Source organism: Phalacrocorax aristotelis, chromosome 7 (assembly GCF_949628215.1).
Source record: "Phalacrocorax aristotelis chromosome 7, bGulAri2.1, whole genome shotgun sequence".
Classification (NCBI taxonomy): Eukaryota; Metazoa; Chordata; class Aves; order Suliformes; family Phalacrocoracidae; genus Phalacrocorax; species Phalacrocorax aristotelis.
The window spans coordinates 32,880,540-32,896,453 of NC_134282.1; the positions used below are offsets into that span (position 1 = coordinate 32,880,540).

General features: G+C 39.2%; 1 protein-coding gene across 10 annotated transcripts in view; it reads left to right on the plus strand.

Moving 5' to 3' along the window:
• NEO1 (neogenin 1) overlaps positions 1-15,914 on the plus strand; it is a 209,900-nt gene that overhangs the window by 144,185 nt on the left and 49,801 nt on the right. For 7 of the 10 annotated variants that reach the window (XM_075099801.1, XM_075099804.1, XM_075099799.1 and 4 more), the window contains exon 8: positions 13,743-13,962. In XM_075099801.1, coding sequence (XP_074955902.1) covers positions 13,743-13,962 — 220 coding nt within the window. The remainder of the gene's footprint in view (positions 1-13,742; positions 13,963-15,914) is intronic. The other 3 variants (XM_075099800.1, XM_075099803.1, XM_075099805.1) reach the window with 1 other exon arrangement.

Here is a 15,914-nt window from a genome sequence, read left to right on the forward strand (position 1 = left end):
TGGTTTTCATCAGTGAAATTCATAGTTCAAAGGTATTGGTGTTTAAAAAAATTATAGGTCGTATTGTAAAGAAGAAAACTGTGAAAGGAGTGTTAGGTGGAGGCAGAGAAAGAACCTGTAGGGGCAAAAAGCTTCGATGTATTTTGAGAAATATTCAACATGTCTTAAACCATGCTTTCCGTCCTTCATTTGTATTTATTCTATATTTATTGTACCACAGCAGAAGTGGAATGAACTAGGATGTGTATACATGGTATGACAGCTGTGAAACAGGCTCAAAGGCTTTGAGTCCCTGTTTGATATCATCTCTTGTGGGTTACCCTGGATTCCCAATACAGTTTCTCAGTCCAATGAAAGTCTCTGCCACCAGAAAGGCTAATAAAAGCAAATACACTCTGTAATATCACTTGCCAAATCTACCAATTTAATTTTCCATTTATCCTTTTATATTTTATATAAAATAAATCGTTTCCGTCTGCTTAGCTACTGCCTTACTAGATAATACATTGTCAGCAATGGTTATTACCAGGAACCAAAGCTGTGCAGCTCCGAAATGGTAGTAAGCAAATGCAAGTGTATTCAGTGTGACCAGCTACAGTTGTTGAGTAATGCTTGTTTGTTCCTCTGCCTATATATGGCTTCTAGTAGGTGAAAATAAAAATAATCAGGGTGAAAAACACCAGCTGTAGTATGGGATGCATTTATTGTATCACGATGGGTGTTTGGTTTTAGTGTTTCGGGTTGGTTGGTTTGGTTTTTTTGTTTAGATGAAGAGCATAATGGCAGGATTAGCTTTAGCTTGATATCTATCACAACTACCGGAGGCATTTACTCTGCCTTTGTTATTCATAAACAGGGTTATGAAGATTGACAGAAGTAGCCTTCATTTGTAATTGATCCTAGCCTCATGTTGTAAAGGAAAATATCAGATTTTCAGTCTCACACCAGAGGGGGGAACAAATGTGTGCATATGATCTTAATTGGTTGCTTATATTTCAAAGTTGCTAAATTATACAGTAATAGCAGAGACAGCTGAATGCCATTTGGAGAAAAAGGAAGAGAGATTGGTTTACAGTTTGGTTGCATATGTGATAGGATTCGTACAGCTGGATAGCTGAATCTGGAAGACTCTCTTACTTCTGATGTCATGTATTTTTCCAGCAGTCTTGACAAGACAACCTGAATAGCCTTATGGGTTTTATACCATAGGAAATAAAATAAATCTAGCAAATAAATAAATATAACACTAATTTTTAATAATGGGGTAGTTGTGACTGAAGTGCAGGACTCGGCACTTGGCCTTGTCAAACCTCATACAATTGACTTCAGCACATCAATCCATCCTGTCCAGATCAAATAAGGAGAAAGAGGAAAGTCGTATGTGGGTCTGCTTTTCTGAGTCCAAGTCACAGAGCTAATAGGGGCTGCTGTGCCTCAGCTGTGGGCATTTGACCTTTGGACTAGAGTCAGAGTCCTGTCTCATTCTTTTCTTCAGCACCATTTTACATATAACTGCTTTTTAATCTCCTTGGTCAGGAGTTTTCAAGTGGTCAAAGACCACTTAAAAATCCACATTTAAAACATGGCATCTGGTGCTGTAGTCTTTGCTCATGTACATTTGGGGAATAACCTAACATTCTTGTTTGCTGTGATGTGCATATCAAATTCCCGAGCATCTGTACTAGTGAAAGAAATTATATTTTTAAAACATTGATGGGGTTTACTATTTCTGTTAGAATTAGAAATATGAAGAAGCAAAAGAACATTACCTGGCTCTTCAAAAATTGGAAGGAAAAAAAAAATCTTAAGAGTCCATAACATTGGGTTGCATGTCCTTGATATTCCCAAACATCCTGATACCTCACCTAGGTTTCTATAAAAACAGTGATCCAAGTTAGCCTGTAAATGGTAAGTGAGCAGCAGATACAGATGGTCTTCAACAGAGAAATGCAGTGAAAATATAAAAAAACCCCAATACCCCAGCTAGCAGTATTGCTCAATGCATGGTTATAGCCTAAAAGAGGAAAAGGGCCTAAAAGAGGAGAGGTGGGATTTGCTTGGTATCTTCTCTCCTTTAAAAAAAAACAACCTAAATAAACCAACCTAAATGAAGGAAAAATAGAGTGCACTAGATATTTTTAAGAAACAAGTGATTAAATAAGCTGATTTTTGGTAAAGAAATTAGCAGAAATTAGTAACATTTTGACAAACAGCTGGTTCCGTCTCAGCTGTTGAAAGCTCAGCTTGCTGGAGTTGGTGCAGCAGAGTTGTCCAAACTGAGGGAAATTATCTTTCACTTCCAAATTATTTCTTGGAGAAAACCATGCAGGCTAACATTGAGGTAAATCCTGTGTGTAGTGAAGCCGCCTCTGGGTTGGCACACATCAACCACAGATATCCTAAACGGGGAGATGGCTGTTTTATCCAGAGGAAACTTTGAGGAGCATTCCAGTCATTTAAATTAAATGGTTCAGTTTAAAATCAAGGGTTATCAAAGTAGCTACAAGAAGGAGCGTTGGACAGTAGCAGGAATTGCACCTTGTGGATTAGCAATTGCAGCTCAAGGGTGGGTTAATTCATTTCAGTTTAGGCTGTTATGGAGAAAAGAGAGAAAGGGAGCAATTACCCTGTTGTGTCTTTGAAAATCCCTCCTTAAATAGTTTAGTGTGGTCTGGTCATGGTGTCAGAGTACTGGTACTGCTCTGCTATCAAAGCAGTGATTTAGACCTAAATCTGGCTGGTTGCAATTGTTGTTGTTAATTATTTGTGGCGTTTACAGAATTGACAGCATCTGTGGCCCTGTTACCTTGGGTGTGTAAACAGTGAGTGAAAAAGTGAACAGCACCGAGAACACCACAAAAGGTGAGATGGAAATGAAGGCGTGGGGAAGTGATTTGCTCAAATTGATAAATGCGCTATTGGCAGAATCCCAGTGAAACTTTAGACTGAGGGAGCAATCTTGCCTAACTCTTCAGGTATGCAAATGGCTGCTGTGAAAACGAACACTTAACGAAAATAAACAGTATGTTATTAGTGCGTGTTCCATAAAGAGCTTTGCTCAAATGTAGCGTGTTTGCTTTTGAAATAAAATTGCTTTCTTGTTGTTGTTATTAAAGTCAAATTACACCATATTGTTGCAGGTTCTACTATTCTTGAGAGATTTTTATTCTGCATAAGAGCTCAATTTGTGAATATTTACATTAAGAGGATAACCTGTACAGGGTTCTTTTGGGGTATTTACATGCATTTTTCTTCCTTAGGTTCTATAGGTTTGTTTTGTTTAGGGTTTTTGACACTCTATTCCTCAAGGAGTAGTTGATATAAAAAAAAAATTGTAAAAAAATTTACTACTGAATTTTAAGATGATGTCCATCATTTTGCAATACGTAGTTTTTTCTTTCCAATTATGTAGAATTTCTTTCCAATAACAAAATCTGTTTAAAAGTAGTTAAACTTCTTGGGAATAGGTAGATAAAAAAAAAAAAAGGAAAAAAGCCAAATATATAATGTGAGTCTCATGATCAAAATGCATGCCGGGCTTTTTTTTTTTTTCACATCCTCCCCTGAAACACTGCTATCTATTCTGAACTGTGGGGTTCCTGCTCAGGTCTGTAGAGGAGGCTGCCTTCCTCTGTGGACTCACCTCTGCATGCCATGCGTCAATAAGGTCCGTCACGCCTTTTTAATGGTTATTTTATGAGACAGGAAAAAAATCAGATTGTTCCCTCTACACCAAAGCATTTCATCATGAGATGAAAATGGGAGGAGTGTTCTTTATCAAAATGGATTTATGACTTCCTTTAAAAAACAGGCTTATGATCAGAACGTGTTTATCAGTATATTTATATAGTCACAATTTATTCAGTGCGCACCAGTGTCCATTTTACATTAGAATATAGAATGAAGTGAATGCTTAAAAATCATAATCAGTGGGTGGTATTTAAGAATTTGCTTGCTATGTATTTTTGTTGAGCTTTTTGCAAGTAGTATGCATTAAGTGAAGAGTAAATAACAGTTCTCATTCCCAGTGGTAATGTAAATTAAGGCAATTTTTTAAAAAAAGTCATTTTGCCTTCCTGCTTTAGGCAAAAAATGTCAGCATAGAGAAACAAGCAAGCATCTCCATTTCATTTTTATGAAGAAACTGAGGGTTGCTTTTTGGGGGGAGAGGGTCTGTTCCTCAGGGTGGGGGATTGCATTTGTTTCTTTAAGCCTGCTAGAGATAAAGTTGATTTAGAGAGCTGTGCTGGGTTCTTGTCCTCAATCCGCTTCTTTCTTTGAGGTGATCAAGGGAAATATTTGTGTGGAAAAAGTAGTTGATTCAGGATGATAAAGCAGCAAAAAGTATTATAGTACTGAAAAGAAGAGGATAATTGTGTCCAGGTTTAACTCCTTGAATTGGCTTCCCCGTAGGTTTAGATGAATGCCCACCTCCCAAGATGGCTTCCGTCTTGGAAGATGCTCCAGTGGGAGCTGGGTGTTCCTCCTAGCCCGACTCAGTCCTCCAACTGCACCCACAGTGGTTGATGTTGTCTGTGTCTCCTTGGGCAGCTCACTTAAACTCTTCTTTGTTTCAGGCAATGGTTTCATGTGGAGCTGAGACCATCCGATGGCTCTTGACATCCCAAAGGGAAAGTCTGTACTTCTGCCACCTCCTTTGACCAGTTCTGTGTCTGTCATACCCTTTCAATACCTTCAACTCTCTTCTAGCCTGCATGGAAAGTTGTATGCTCTCTTTTCTGGACTAACGAGGCAAATTGGCTTTGGGGTCTGGGCCATAAAGCCAGTTTAGGGCTTCGTGTATGTATACACATAAGTATGGCCAGTTCTGCAACATGAGAGGGGAATCTCTCCCACTCAGCAGACATAAACTCCCAGAAAATGTCACCTTGTTTTCCCTTCAGTCATTGATTGTGTATTATAGCCAAAAGTAGTTAAAATACTACAGAAGTTAAAAGCATTGGCTTTAATAAAACCAGTATATAAGTACCTAGAAAAAAACACTCCGGGTTGGAAATTTCTTGCAACTTGGAGGTTTCTTTGGCTGGGTAGAGTGGTGAAATGAAGAGACACTAAAATTCTGTTGCCATGTGAATGTGTCATTAAAAGAAAAGACAGGTCACTGGAAAAATACCGTTGTCAAAGATTCTACTATTTTTCTGTCTGTTTCGGTACCAAATGTCTTCTATATATACAATGGTAAGCATTGCTAATGGATTTTCAGTTGGTCACAGCGAGTAATATATAAAACACTGCAATATAAACTATAAAAACTCCGTATGTTTTAATTTGTGAGTCGGTTGTCCCTGAACTGTAACACACCACTGTGATGCAGTCATGCAGGGATGAAGTAGCCTTTATGGGATCAGTTCGTCAGTAGATGCGTTTTGCATTTCTGAATGGTTTGTGCAATTTTAATTTTAGAAGTAATTTCAAGGTTAGTAGGATTCATGTCCAGCTGGCCATAGTTATGCTTTCTTGAAGGTGTTAATCTGAATGTTCTCGTGTGTTTTCTTTTTCTGACAGATTTCCTTATATAGCAAAATCCCGCACAAAGTTCTGCAGTTTAAATGTTTATTATGTATGTTCATTATATACAGTAGAATTTAGTTTAATACGCTCTTCTTTCATGTCTGTTCATTCACTTTTTCAGTTTTGCATCAAAAGTACCTCTTAGTAAAAGAGTCTGATAGATTTCTTTTAATTAGTTTTTCCAAGGGAAGTAATTCAGTTGTTAGTAACTGATCTACTGAAACGAAGTACCAGCTTCAGCAGTGCGGCCATTTGTCCTGTGAGAACTTACTAGGGCCAGTTAACATGTTTTTCTTCTGTTTTTGGTATCATGCAGGGAACTATTAGGAGTAACAAGATGATGTGCCTTCTGTCATAAATTTTTGAATTAAGCATTTCAAGAAGGATGACAACTTGATATGAGTAAAAGCATGGTGGCAGGGAATAGCAGAGATGGCAAAATTTTCAAGGATAGTTGTATAGCATGGACTTACTCATTATTTCATATTCACTACATTGCAAACAGTTACTGCTCTTTTTTGAAACGCTATGAGGGAAAGTGACAAAAAGATCATTGATGTTTTTTGATAGTGACTCTTTGAAGTATCACAGTTTCTTAATCCTGATGAAGGTTGAATCCTTCTGTTCTGAAGCAGGGGGAATGATATTGTAAACTAAAGTTCAAATTTAGGAAAACAGTGCATTAGGTAGAAGTAAGTAAAATGTCTGAAAGTCTTGATTATTTTTCCAGATCAAATACATAGCAATTTACATGAAAAATATCATTTATTGATTAAACAGGTTTATCCAGATACCCCAAGTCAAAATTAAACATATCGGTGCCTCTGAGGTATTTTTTATCCTTATGGTATGCAGTTAAAATACTGAAGGTATTTAGGGATCTGAATGTCCCAGGTCATGGTTTTTTTTCCAACAGGTTTTTTTTGCCAATTAGTAAATTGCTATTTTTAGTTATAGTAGACCTCTGTTGCTGAAATCAAAGATGTCTTTACATTTAAAGGCTATAAAATCCATTCTTAAGTCCTTATAGAGAGGTCTTTCTTTTCTTCTGCAATAGTATACATATTAACCATTCTGTGATGCCCCTGATTCCTCAGTTGTCCCCATAACTGATCCCCGTTGGCCAGGTCTGTCTTGTTCTCTGCTTGCTGTGTTATCTACATCCTCTGAGGGGGCATCTACATGCAAGTTTTCATTTCCATCAGGAGCGCACCTGTGAAATTTTCCACCTGTGCCGGCTCCTCACCCATTGCATTCTGCCTCAGTAGTCTTGGATCTCGATGTCTTTGGAATGAAACTGAACTGGAGGGTGCACTGCGGTCCCTGTCAGGTGTTCAGGGTAAGAGCTAGGCCAAAGTGAAACCTATAAAGTCCATACAATGTGGGTGCTAGGCTCTCAGAAGCAGCTGGTTCACCCTCTGGTGCCTCTCCTGCTGCCTTCTGATGCAGACGTAGGCTCAACCTCGGTTCAGAAATCCAAGATGCCCTCATTTGACAGACACTGTAACTGTGACTTTGTGAGCAGCTAAACATGGCCAAGAATAGCATAAATATGACCACTAACTAGTTCCTAGAGTGTTTATGAATCTTAATTTCATACATTTCAATGCTACCTTCATGAGGTGGCTTGTAGCAGTGGCATACCCATTACATGTCTGAGGTAGCCAAGGGAATTGGATTCATCCCAGGTCATGCACATAACAGCAGCAATGCTGAAGCAGATAACATTCCTGTTCCGCCTTTGCTTTGTGTAGTATATCCGATGGTATAATTGGAATGTTATTGCCCAAAGCAGGAGGAAGCTGTGAATATGCCAGTAATGCGCCACTGGAGGAAAAAAGGAGGAAAAAGGAAATCTAAGCTGGAGGGGCTGAACAACATGGAAAGTATTTCTAATAATTAGCTAACAAGTAAAGCATTTCAGTTACTAGTTTTCAGGTGTGGCGTGTTTGACAGAGTTGTTTTTTAAAGGTCTCATCAGCATCCTGAAATTATGATGACAGAATAGCACCACAGGCACATGTTCAAATGGTCTGTTATCTCGCCGCAGTGAATTACACTAATAGCAGTGGGGGTCATTTTTCCTACATGATTAAAAGTTGCGTACTACATTATTGTATCCAACTGACAGGCACCCGTAGCCTTTGCCTCTTAGACTTCACCAGCCCAATGTTGGTAAAATTAAAACATTGTGCTTTTGCCAATGAAGGATTCAAGTTATAGAAGTCTTTGATGGTTACTCGTTCATTCGAGCCCAACTCTTTATGGGTATGTGTGTACTCTGCAAAACGTTTCGATAAAATAGTTTTGGAATAGGTGATGTCTGTTCAGAAGAAACCCTTGGAAAGAGCAGTTTGACAGAAGGTGCTTGAGAAATTAGCAATCTAGACGGGTATCCCTGCGTCCTCATTCTGCACAGCAAAACGAGCTGGGAACCTTGTGATTTGCAAAACGCAGGTCTGGAGGGAGAGAGAGAAGGAATATTTTCTTGTACTGGATCAGTGGGATTCATGCTATGGTTGTCTTAGCTGGAAGTCTTGGTGTTGCATCTGGGCAGCACAAATGCACAATGCTACTACATGTTGGAATCCTATGTAAAATAACTTTCTAGTGGAAAGTTAAGAAAAAGCCTCCTTTCTCATTTTTTTGCCTACCTCACCCTGTTGGTGGATTGCTGGATGTCCTGCAATAATTGGGTTTCAGTAGTTAAATGTTACCTGTATTTGTTGAGTAGTTCAGACATCATTCTCTTGATCAGGTTACTACATGAGCATTAAAAATTATTGTGTGAAGCAAAAAAAGGACTGCTTGAAATATTTTGCTTTGTTTTTAACTTATTTTTGTTAGCTTTTAATTTTGTTAGATGCAGACAGATCGAGTGACTTTCCTTGTCTATTGATCCAGAATTGAAATTGTACACTAAGGGTTTTAATGCATCCTGATAGCAATGTTTCTTTAACCTCAGTCCCCCCCTTTCAGTCTCTGAGTGCAGAGGAGCCACTGTTTAAGGAGTGTTTTGGTTTGTTGGCTGTTTTGCCAAATGATTTCTTTCAAATGCTATTCAAGATAATGTGCTATATCTCGACTGTACAGCCTTTGTCTGATGCAAAATTGAGCAAGGGCTTTTTCTTGATCCCTTAGAAAAACACAAGCTCAGAAAAACCAATATATCAGCAGTGGTTGAAAAGATAAATCTGTTGTATAGATGACTGGAATGCAACAACGTCATTCTTCTTCCATGTTCTTAGCATGTCACTTGCTGAATATGCCTTTTTTTTTTAAAATGAGCTTAATGTGAAACTGTGTAGGAATAGGCCGGCAAAGAATATTCCAGAGTTCCATAGTTACTTTTTAAAAAGTGATGAAATATATGTTAGAAAGAAGAAACTTGTTTTGCATGTTGCTTGTTACACCACGCTTAAAAGCTTGAAGTAATAAAGCTGCTCCCTTATTGGCGTTAAAACTAATTTTAGCGTATTTACTCATTAACACAGCTCTGCGATGGTGAGCATTCTGCTCACATGGCCGTGTACAAATCAGTTTGTAATGGCACTCAAGGCATTTTGAGGAAGAATGGGGAAAAAAGAAAGGAAATAACCTGGTCTTCTAAATACATTCCACAGCTATCAACAGTACTGAATTGCTACCAAGCTGGTATTTAATTGCAGCTTTCAGTGGGTGAATGTTTTCGCCTATTCATTGCTCACCTCACTTATATGATTTACAAGTCCTTTGTGCTTTTATTTGGTTCACAGTTTATTTTTCAGACGCCACTAGTTTTTTGTTGGGTTTGACCCATCTACCTATAAAGGAGGAATATTTCTGGGTTTGAGTCTTGTGCTAGGATAAAACTGGGTTTCTGTTAATCTGGGAAGTCTTGGCAGCTCTCCCAGACTCTTCATCTTGATGCCAGTAGGTTCTTCAAGCACTGTGTGCAGGTCACTTACGTAAAAGATGGATCTATTTCATTATATAGGAAGACAAATACATGAGTATGTGGGAAGTGTTTTAGATTAAGAAGATGAATTTTAAAAATTTATCAGGGGACTATTTTTCCTTAGAGAAATTTCAACATTTTGTTTCATTTTAATTATTTTAAAAATATTTGTATAACATTTTAATTAAAAAGAATGATTTTTAAAGGTAAGATGCAGCTTTTGCATCAAGAATATGCAATTTCAAGCAGATCACCTGACAATATTGCCTAGACACATAAGAGAAACCAAAGTATTAATGTAAGGTGATGGAAGATAAGTGGTTTGCATTTCGAGCTCTGAAAAGACAACTGCTGTACTGAAAATGGCAGTCGGGTAGTGTTCTTCGGAGTTCCACTCTTTCTAAGTCTATGCAATAGAAATTCAGCTCTAATAGTTTTCCTAGCGTTAAAATGAACAGCTGAAATGGTGGTTATAAGGAATTTGTGTATTGAAGTAGCAACTACCTGTTGTGCTGGATATGAAGTGTCTTAACTTTCTTTTTAAAAAATTGAGGCGCTTCACATGTGAAGTAGTTTAAATAAATGTGTGAAGCAGTCAGTCAAGAAGTCACCAGAATGGTTCAAAAGATGCTACTTCAGAAGGCATTTGGCTGATGCAGCTGTAAAACACATCTGTTTTTATAACAGCTTCCCTACAGATTACTCCTCAAACTGTTTCGTGGTTTTAAATATTATTATTAATGTAATTAGCTAATAGAAGGGTAGGAAATTAAAGCTCTCTGTAAAGGGAAAATATTCAATTGAAGTGTAAAATAAAATTTGAAATTAAATGGGAGTCAGTCGAGCAGGCACTCTGGGTAAGATGCTGAAAACTATGGGCACCAAGGAGGTTTTTGCAGAGTACCGTACTGTGTTCCTCAGTGGCAACATGATGTGGAAGGAGTAAAGATGGGCACAGTGAGTGAGTCTCCAGTCCAAGGAAAGCTATTAATGTGGGCTCAAATTTCAACATGGGAGAAGCTGGGCTGGTGTAACTGGGCCCATACAGGTGACACTGAACTGATGCTCTAATTGTCATTTAGGAGCAGGGAGATGGTAGTTGGGAAGATCCTGTGACACTGATGGGCATTTGTCAGCATTGGCTCTCTAGGGTTCATACCGACCGGCTTCTCCAGCCTGGCGGGTCCCTCTCTCTGCCAGTGTACCTACTGCTCCTCCCAATCCGATACAGCTGCAGACCTGCTATGGATGATCTGTCCTGTCATCCAAGTCACTGATTAAGAAATGAAACCCTCACTGTCCTAGCATCTCCACAGCTCTCCACACACCCCACCGTCTACCTGTCCGGTCCAGATTTGGCTTTCCTAATTCCACATCTGCATGCCTGGATGGTGTTTCTGTATTTTGTTTGGTTAGCTGTTTTGGTCTCTGGTTTTGCTTCCTTTATACTTTCTGTGCTTATGCTAGGCCAGGAGTTCCCTGTTCAGCCAAGCTGACTTGTTGCTCATTTGTTTTCTTGCATGTAGGAAAATGGATAGTTCTGGGGTTGTGAGTGGTTCATCCCTGAAGATCAGCAAGCTCTCCTGATCTCAACTGGCTGTAAGGGCAGCTGTCCGTGGGATTGCACATGTCCTCTGACTGTGTGCAAGTTTCTTCTCCTGTAGTTCAGTGTCTTGATTATGCTGTATGCCTTCCTTGGTATCTTAAATTCTACCATCTGACAGTCATTTCAGCCAAGGATGCTACTGACTATGAAATCTCTGAACAAATTTTCCTTACTTACGAATAGCCAAATGTAGGAAAGCATCTCTCCTGCTGGGTCATCCAGCACTGATGTCAAGAAGTTATCCACAACACAAGTTGGTGTTCACTGCTTTGAGAAACTGTGGTGGTGTAGTTTGGAGTAAGGTTATAGCGGTAACAGTAAGTGCTGATAACTTCAGCTAGAACCTTTTCTGCCCTGAGATGCTGCTGTTGCTCCTTGCTATATTGTACTGTGCCATCCAACGAGGGGTGAAGCTGTGTAATGAAATACCATGTACTGAGTAGTCTGCAATATCAAGGTTAGCCCTGGAGGGCACAGGGGCCCTGTCTGAGTCCAGAATAAGAGCTAAAACATGGTGCTTTTCTGTAAGAAACCTAATTATGGGAACATAAACATAGTTTAGATTTTTAAATGAATGTGAAATTAATGGCGTAGTGCATTGATCGGGACGGGGGTGCTGGAGAGTACTTAATTGTGATCTGTGGCTATTACAGTGTGGAAAAGATAATTAAGAAGATATTCTTGAATACTTGTCTTTCTGTGATGTGTACTTTCAATGCCTAGCTCTGTGAGTCTTGTAGAGTCCTGTAAAGATACACATATTGAAGTAAAAAGTCTTGATTTTAGTATCAAAGGAAGAAGAAAAAACATGTAATTAAATTGGTGATTGTATTTACACAAGTGCCTGTTGGGGGAGCGAAGCTTTCCCAGTTGACAGGATGGGCAGTATCTGAGACAGGAGGTGAAGTGTGAATGGGAGTTTCAGGAAGGCCGGGGGTTGCAATGGAGCAGTAACAGACACACAGGAAGGGAAGGAGGACATTGCCAACATCCCCATGGAGTTGTGCCTCATTTGTGGTGGTCGTCGTTCCCAAGAAATACACCCTTATTTTTGTGGCATTGCGGAGGGTAGTGTTTCATATGTCACAGTGAAGGGTTTCATAGTTCTACCCAAGTACTTTTATCACATTGTCCAAGTTGGATAAAAGCAAATGGTTTGTTCTTGCGGCATTGTCAGGAGTTGCCTGGGAAATAGAAAAAATGAGAGTTCTGCCAATTCAAGACCTAGGTGTGAGGTGATGCTTTGGTTAGCAAGCTTTTTTAGAATGTAAAATCAGGTGGTGATTGAAGATGGGCTTCTCAGTGCAGCCAAGACATTCTCGGTGTGTCTGCCCGAAGGTTTGGTTGTTCAGATAAGATTTTCTGGTTTAGTCAGATTTTATGTGGGCAGTTTTCTCCTTGTCTGTTGAGACGCAAGTGCACGTATTCTGACTGTATGTTAGGTGGAGATGCTGCAGCTCTCAACAAAAGCTGTATTAGCCCTGAACTCCTTCTGGGGAAATCTGAGCCATTTTAGTTAGCTTCTGTAATTAATAAGTGAATAAAGGTATTTGGCTGCATAGATTCCTGTGTGGAAAATATCAATGAGCAGCTTAAGCTTGGTAAATAGTTAAAAATCCAGAAAAATTCAGGGTAGCCTGAGCTTTTGGTTTTTGTTACTAAACGTGCTTCCTGTAATACTATGTGGTAATTGGGGTCCAGCTGCTCAGAATATTACTGTTAGATTTACTGGATGGATTGCTTTAATAGGATTCAGAGAACAGCTATTTGTACATTACAGCTTGTGCCGTTAACTTGCCAACCTTTTAATGCAATAATCCCGGAGATTTATCCTAGCTTTAGAGTAGTAATACAGGAAGATGTACATGACTTACCACAAAAAGTTTGTTAAGTCTTTGTATAATATGAAGCAAGAGTTGTTTATCCTTGTTAGCATCTTTGTAAAATGATGTGATATGAGAGGGAGGAAAAGCATTGATGGAAAGGAAATGGTGACCGTAATGAAAGTTCAGGAAAAGGCCTTTATTTCCACTGCCATACCAAGTTTGTCACAATGTCTTATCATGGGCAGTAGCAGAACCCAACCAGCTCCAAAAGCAGTTACCGTGTGAACTGACTTCAGTCTTTAATGGCACAACCTGGATAAGTTTGCACATCTTAAATGAATTTTGTGTATCCCATCTGTCACTTTTTGTGACTGAGAGTAGTATAAATGAATTCTGCATTTTAATGAAATAAAGGAGAAAATTGGGTCTGGATGTATTTTTTACTAAATAATCCAAGTTGGATTTTTTTATTGGTAAATGTTTGGTGTTACATCTGGTTTACAAGGAAATGAAAGTATTGTTTGCCGCTGGTATGTCCTCTTACGAGGTCATATTTTATCCTCAGTTTTCACCCTTCCCTCTCCCTTGCCACTTCCATTACAATGGAGATCTGGTCTGCTTGCTCGACAGTGATGTGTCCTTTACTATTTCCCATTAGTTTTCAGTAGTTACCTTTGCCTGCATGTCAGCCTTCAGTTTAATGGCCTTTTTTGTGTGTGTTCATTTTCTTTTGTTTCCCATCGTGGTTTTGTTTATTTCTTTTGTGTTTTTTTCCCGTTTTCTTTTTTTAAACCGTGGTGATGTTTGCCCTTCATATTCCCCAATGTTTGCACATGACAAGATGTTGCCATCCCAACATTACCTCCCACTTCACTGACCAGTGCCACTAATGACCATCTAGCACCAGCTACAACAGGACCACTGCCTTCAGCCCCACGGGACGTTGTGGCCACCCTCGTCTCCACTCGCTTCATCAGACTGACGTGGCGGACGCCTGTATCAGATCCTCAAGGAGACAACCTCACCTATTCAATCTTCTACACCAAGGAAGGTATAAACAGGTAAAGAACTTGACATGTAAAATGGTTCGTGCTCTTTCATGACCCTTCTTTGTGCTAGCTTTGCTTAGAAGCGCTATAAACCTTAAGGCTTTAATGCTCAAAGTCTTACAGGCTGTGGACTCTTAGGGGTTGTGTTCCCTCCCCTCCTGCACCCTGATTAGCAGAAGGGCATTTTTATTTGCTTCATATACATAGTCTTATGGGCAAGTCTTGTGCCTGGTTTTGACAGACTGCAAGCAGTTGCTACCTGCTTTTAGCAGACTGCTTAGAAACGGAGTGAGCACAGGCTGTAACACTTCTTTGGGAGCACTGACACTGCTATAACGCCATCCACCACAGACACAGAAACATCCCCAGGTAGTCCACCAGCTATTGAGAGTGAGCAGTCACTTCAGGCTTTAAAACCCTGTAAGTGTAGTATGATTCTAGAGAGAGCTGTGGTGGGTGTCACTTAAATGTTGAGTCTCTTCTAGTGATCCCTGTAAGTAGAAATTTCATTAATGTGAAGCATTAATGAGTTTTTGACCTGTTACCCCAATGCTTTAGTTCAATCTATGCCTTTTTCTTCCTAGTGGGATCTGCTGCTCAGAATTACAGTTTCAATTTGTTGTGACAAGTTTGAAGAAGTTGGAGCTAACAATCATTTTAAGCAATGCTTAATTAATTGCAAATTAACATGATTATCAGGTTTATTACTTAAGAGATAATGATCTGTCTACTTACTGACTAAAGCATCAGACTCCAAGTCAAGTCAGGCATTTGAGTAGAATATAAAACACGCTGCTACTTATGGTGAATTGCCACTTTCTTAATTCTGTGGATGGACACCTCATCCAGGCTCATGACAATGAAATGAGGCAATTAGTAAAATTTTCTTTCTATCACAAATTTTACTTTTCTACTGCTTCTTTACGTTGGTAATATTCATTCTTAGTGGAGATATTTTAAATGAGGCAGGAAAACAGGTGGATCTTGTGAGCCGTTCTTGCTTCCTGCCTCTCCTCTGTCACGTTTCTGCTTGTAGCTGCTCTGACCACTAGGTTTTCAGAAAGTAATTTGCTGGAGATGGCTTCATGCCTCTCCCTGTACTGCTTTTGAGGAAACAAAATGCATCCCCTTCCACTATATAAAAGGCTACAGAAATCTAGAAAACATTCCTCTTGGGCCAAAAGCATGTGCAGAACAAAGGGGAAGAGGCATCTCATAATTTGTGGTGAATAAGTTAGGAAATTACAGGACAATCTGCAGAAACTGCTGTTTCCAGTCCTTGCAGAGCAACCATCGGGGCTTGGGTTAATGTAGTTCCCAGAAACTTTACACAGCAAAGTACTTAAGCTAGTGCTTTTATGTAAGCAGGTGGTTTCACTGACTTCAGTGAGATCTTTGTTTGCCTACGTGCCCTTCTGGATTAGGGTTCAAAGTAGGCTCTGAAAGCCTCTTATTAGTGCATATTCACTATTTTCTCAACTTCACCACTCCTTTGCGTATTGGAAGTTTTTTTTGTTATGCTTCATAAAGACAGTTGGTATCATGCATTTCACATATTGGTATGAAAATATTGTGAAATCCTGCCATGGAACCTGGATTTATAGAATGAGAATAATAAAATTAAAAGAAGAAAAAAGTTACGTTTGCTCTTTTGGTGTTACGTGGTACGTTTTGACCAGTTTGTTGGGCCTTGTGGGAAACATTGGTTATGGAATAAAAAAGATGAGCATGTCACACAACTAAGCAGTGAGAAATTGGAAAATTTTGAAGTCAAGCTTAGATGTGCAACCCTCCTTTCTTTCTCAACATTATAAAACTGCTTAAATAATCGCTTTGTAGTCCTTGAATTATACATGATTGTGTATCTCTGCAGTGGTTTTAAATGTGTATGTACCACCTCCTCATACTGTTATGCTTTTGCCAACATATACCATTTTCAATCCTTGCATTAATGGATCCTTTTA